Here is a 3,221-nt window from a genome sequence, read left to right on the forward strand (position 1 = left end):
CCCATGCCTCCTCGACAAATCGACGCACGCACAGGACCGCGTCGACAGTGCTGCGCCCGCGCCAGAAGCCGAACTGCCGGTCGTGCAGGCAGCGTCCCCAGCGCCGAGTCAGGCACGCGCAGTCCCGCTCCGATATTACCCGCTCAAAGAGCTTCGCCTCGTCGTCTATCATACATATCGGGCGGTATCCGGTCGCCGCGTCCGCCGGCTTCCCCGGCTTCCTCAGCAGCACTAGTGCCGCCCGCTTCCATGCTGCCGGGAATACACCCCTCCGCAGGCACTCTGTGAAGAGGGCTCTCATGCGACCACCCATCAGGTCTACCGCCACTCCCCATGCCCTGTACGGGATACCATTGGGCCCCGGTGCGGCGTTGCGCGACATCATCCGCCGCTTGGCACCGATGAGCTCCTCACACGTCACCTCGTATTCGGGCTGCCAGGCCTTCCATCCCGTCTCCGGGAGCTCCTCCTCGTCCCAGGAGCACGGTTCGGTTTCAACCGGGAAAATTCTGTGAAGAGGGCTCTCATGCGACCACCCATCAGGTCTACCGCCACTTCCCATGCCCTGTACGGGATACCATTGGGCCCCGGTGCGGCGTTGCGCAACATCATCCGCCGCTTGGCACCGATGAGCTCCTCACACGTCACCTCGTATTCGGGCTGCCAGGTCTTCCATCCCGTCTCCGGGAGCTCCTCCTCGTCCCAGGAGCGCGGTTCGGTTTCAACCGGGAACAAGGCATTTAGGACGCCTTCCAGTGCACCCGGCTCGAGCGTCTCTGTGACTGGGGCAGACCATCTCCTGAGTCTGTTCATAACGACCAGGTACGGCCTGCCCCAGGGCTCCTCACTGAGAGTGGCGGTGAAATCCGCCCAGGATCGCTCCTTCGCCTTGGCGATCGCCCTTCTCAACGTCGCCTTCGCGCCGCCCTGAGACGCTGAACACGTAGGTCCAACTCTGCGGCGCCTGCCGAACGGCGTCTTTGCGCTCTTTTTATGGCTCTTCTAGCTGCCATGGCGCTCGACCTCAGCTCCGCCAGCTCCGGTGTCCACCAGGGCATGGCCCTCCTGAAGCGCGGCCTCGCCCGAGCCATCGCCACATCGCAGGCGTCGCGGACTATATTCCGACTGCAGATCGCAGCCTTCTCGACGTCCCATGTCTCTGCCGGCGGTGCGGGCACCCATGTGCCGGCTATAATTGCCGCCTCCATGCGGTCGCGATCGAACGACCGCAACGCCCACCGAGCGGGACGGGGGTGACTCCTGCGAGTCGCCTGGTATCCCGTCTCGCCGAATCCTAAGTGGACGTACAAGTGGTCGGACAGGGTCTCCAGCCCGAGCACCCAGTAACTCACCAATGTCGCGGCAATGGACGGGCTTGCGAACGCCACGTCCACCACCGACTCGCCCTGCGGGCGGACGCAGGTACTGGCCCCTCCTGTACTGAGGCAGCACAGCCCCAAGTCGGAGATCCAATCCACCAGGATCCTGCCCCTCAAATCGTCCACTCGAGACCCCCACATGGCACTGTGTGAGTTTAAGTCTCCCATCACGATGACGGGTACATCGTGAAACCTGTGACGGATGCAGGTTTCAACCTCCCACAGGATGCGCTCGAACTCGTTCCTATCGAGGCTGGGGGGAGCATATATGGCGATCACTCCCGCACGTCCCCAGCGAACCGCCACGAACCATTCTCCCGACTCGACCGGCGCAGTCGGGAGTGGATTCGGTACGTATCTCCAAGTGATGGCCACCGACCCTCCCTCGCTCACCGCTCATGACGGATTGTCGGTCAGTGCCCGATAGGGCTCCGATATGGCGGCTAGGCCGTAACCACTCTCGGCCATGCTTTGCAGGAGTAGGTCCTGCGCACGGCCGGAGTGGTTTACGTTCGCCAGTAGGATTGAGTTTTCCCCCTTACTCCTTCCAATCATTGGATGGTAGGGGGGACCTCCTCGTGCCGTGGATCCTTAGATCCCGTTGTCTCGGCACTCACCACGGAATCCGTTTGAGGATCCGTGTATTCGCCGACGGTGGGAGACAAGGAGCCGTGATTTGCCTCCGTCTTTTCCACGGTTGCTTCCATGGATGTGGAAGCCTCCCTGCTCTTCACCGGATCTACGGAGGATTCCCCCCGCATGACGGACCGTACCTTTGTGTGCCCTGTACTTTGGGTTTCAGGGCCCTGATCCCCCATATCCGCGACCGTTATAGCAGGCGGGGGGCGACTCCTCGCCGAATCACGGTGGGGCTTTTTGCCCACCGCTCTCGGGCGTTGCGGTAATGGCGGCAACTCACCTTCTCGGGCTTTTTCGGTGACTTCCGGCTCGAAAACCTCGACTTCTATTGCCGTGGTATCCATCACGGGGGAGTCCTCCGCTAGATAGCGGTCCGACATCTCCCCCTCACCGGGGAGTTTCCGCGGCAGGATCGTCGACAGACCTTTCCCGTCGCTCTTGCGGGTTGGGTCGGTGACTGCTCGAACCCGTCCGCCAACCCTTCCTCGGACGGTGGGTGGCGGGTTACACGCCCTACCACCCAGTCGGTGATTGGCGGGTTTTCCCCTATCCGCACGTACCACGCAGCGGAGCTGACCCGTACAGGCATTGGCCCTGTGTCCCGGCTCGCCACAGCGGAAACAGCAGTTCCTCCTGTCGAGGCTACTGCGGCACTCCGCCTGTACGTGCCCCTTCTCCGGGCACCTGTAACAGTGGATCCCCCTGTCGGGCAGAAGCTCCACTCTCACCGACGTCCAGCCAATAGCAGTTCCTCCTGTCGAGGCTACTGCGGCACTCCGCCTGTACGTGCCCCTTCTCCAGGCACCTGTAACAGTGGATCCCCCTGTCGGGCAGAAGCTCCACTCTCACCGACGTCCAGCCAATGAGTATTCTCGGCAGCCTCGTGATCTTCAGGGCCGCCTTAAGGGGGCACCTGACCCACACGGTGCCCAGCCCTCTCGAGGCCTCTGTTATCTTGCCCAGCTGCATCTCGGCCGGGTCACAATCCCCCAGCTCGGCTAGTTTTCTGTAAATATCACTCTCCGTGATAGAGGCCTCTAGGTCTCGAAGCCTAAGCTCCGCCGTCTTCTCCGGAACCCAGCTGTACCTCGGCCGGGTCACAATCCCCCAGCTCGGCCAGTTTTAGGCAAATATCACTCTCCGTGATAGAGGCCTCTAGGTCTCGAAGCCTAAGCTCCGCCGTCTTCTCCGGCCTTGAAATGA

The 3,221-nt window shown here is 62.2% G+C and overlaps 1 protein-coding gene across 1 annotated transcript; it reads right to left on the minus strand.

Moving 5' to 3' along the window:
* Positions 1 to 139: 139 nt before the first annotated feature.
* On the minus strand, positions 140 to 1,547 carry LOC108763377 (uncharacterized; the record flags this gene model as incomplete). The annotated part of the gene is made up of 3 exons (XM_018510929.1): positions 1,024 to 1,547; positions 572 to 964; positions 140 to 509 (listed from the first exon to the last, which is right to left on the minus strand). Coding segments are annotated over exons 1-3 (1,287 nt in total), but the record flags the coding sequence as incomplete, so codon positions are not given.
* Positions 1,548 to 3,221: the final 1,674 nt, after the last annotated feature.

Source organism: Trachymyrmex cornetzi, unplaced genomic scaffold (genome assembly GCF_001594075.2).
Source record: "Trachymyrmex cornetzi isolate Tcor2-1 unplaced genomic scaffold, Tcor1.1 scaffold1110, whole genome shotgun sequence".
In the NCBI taxonomy this organism is placed as follows: domain Eukaryota; kingdom Metazoa; phylum Arthropoda; class Insecta; order Hymenoptera; family Formicidae; genus Trachymyrmex; species Trachymyrmex cornetzi.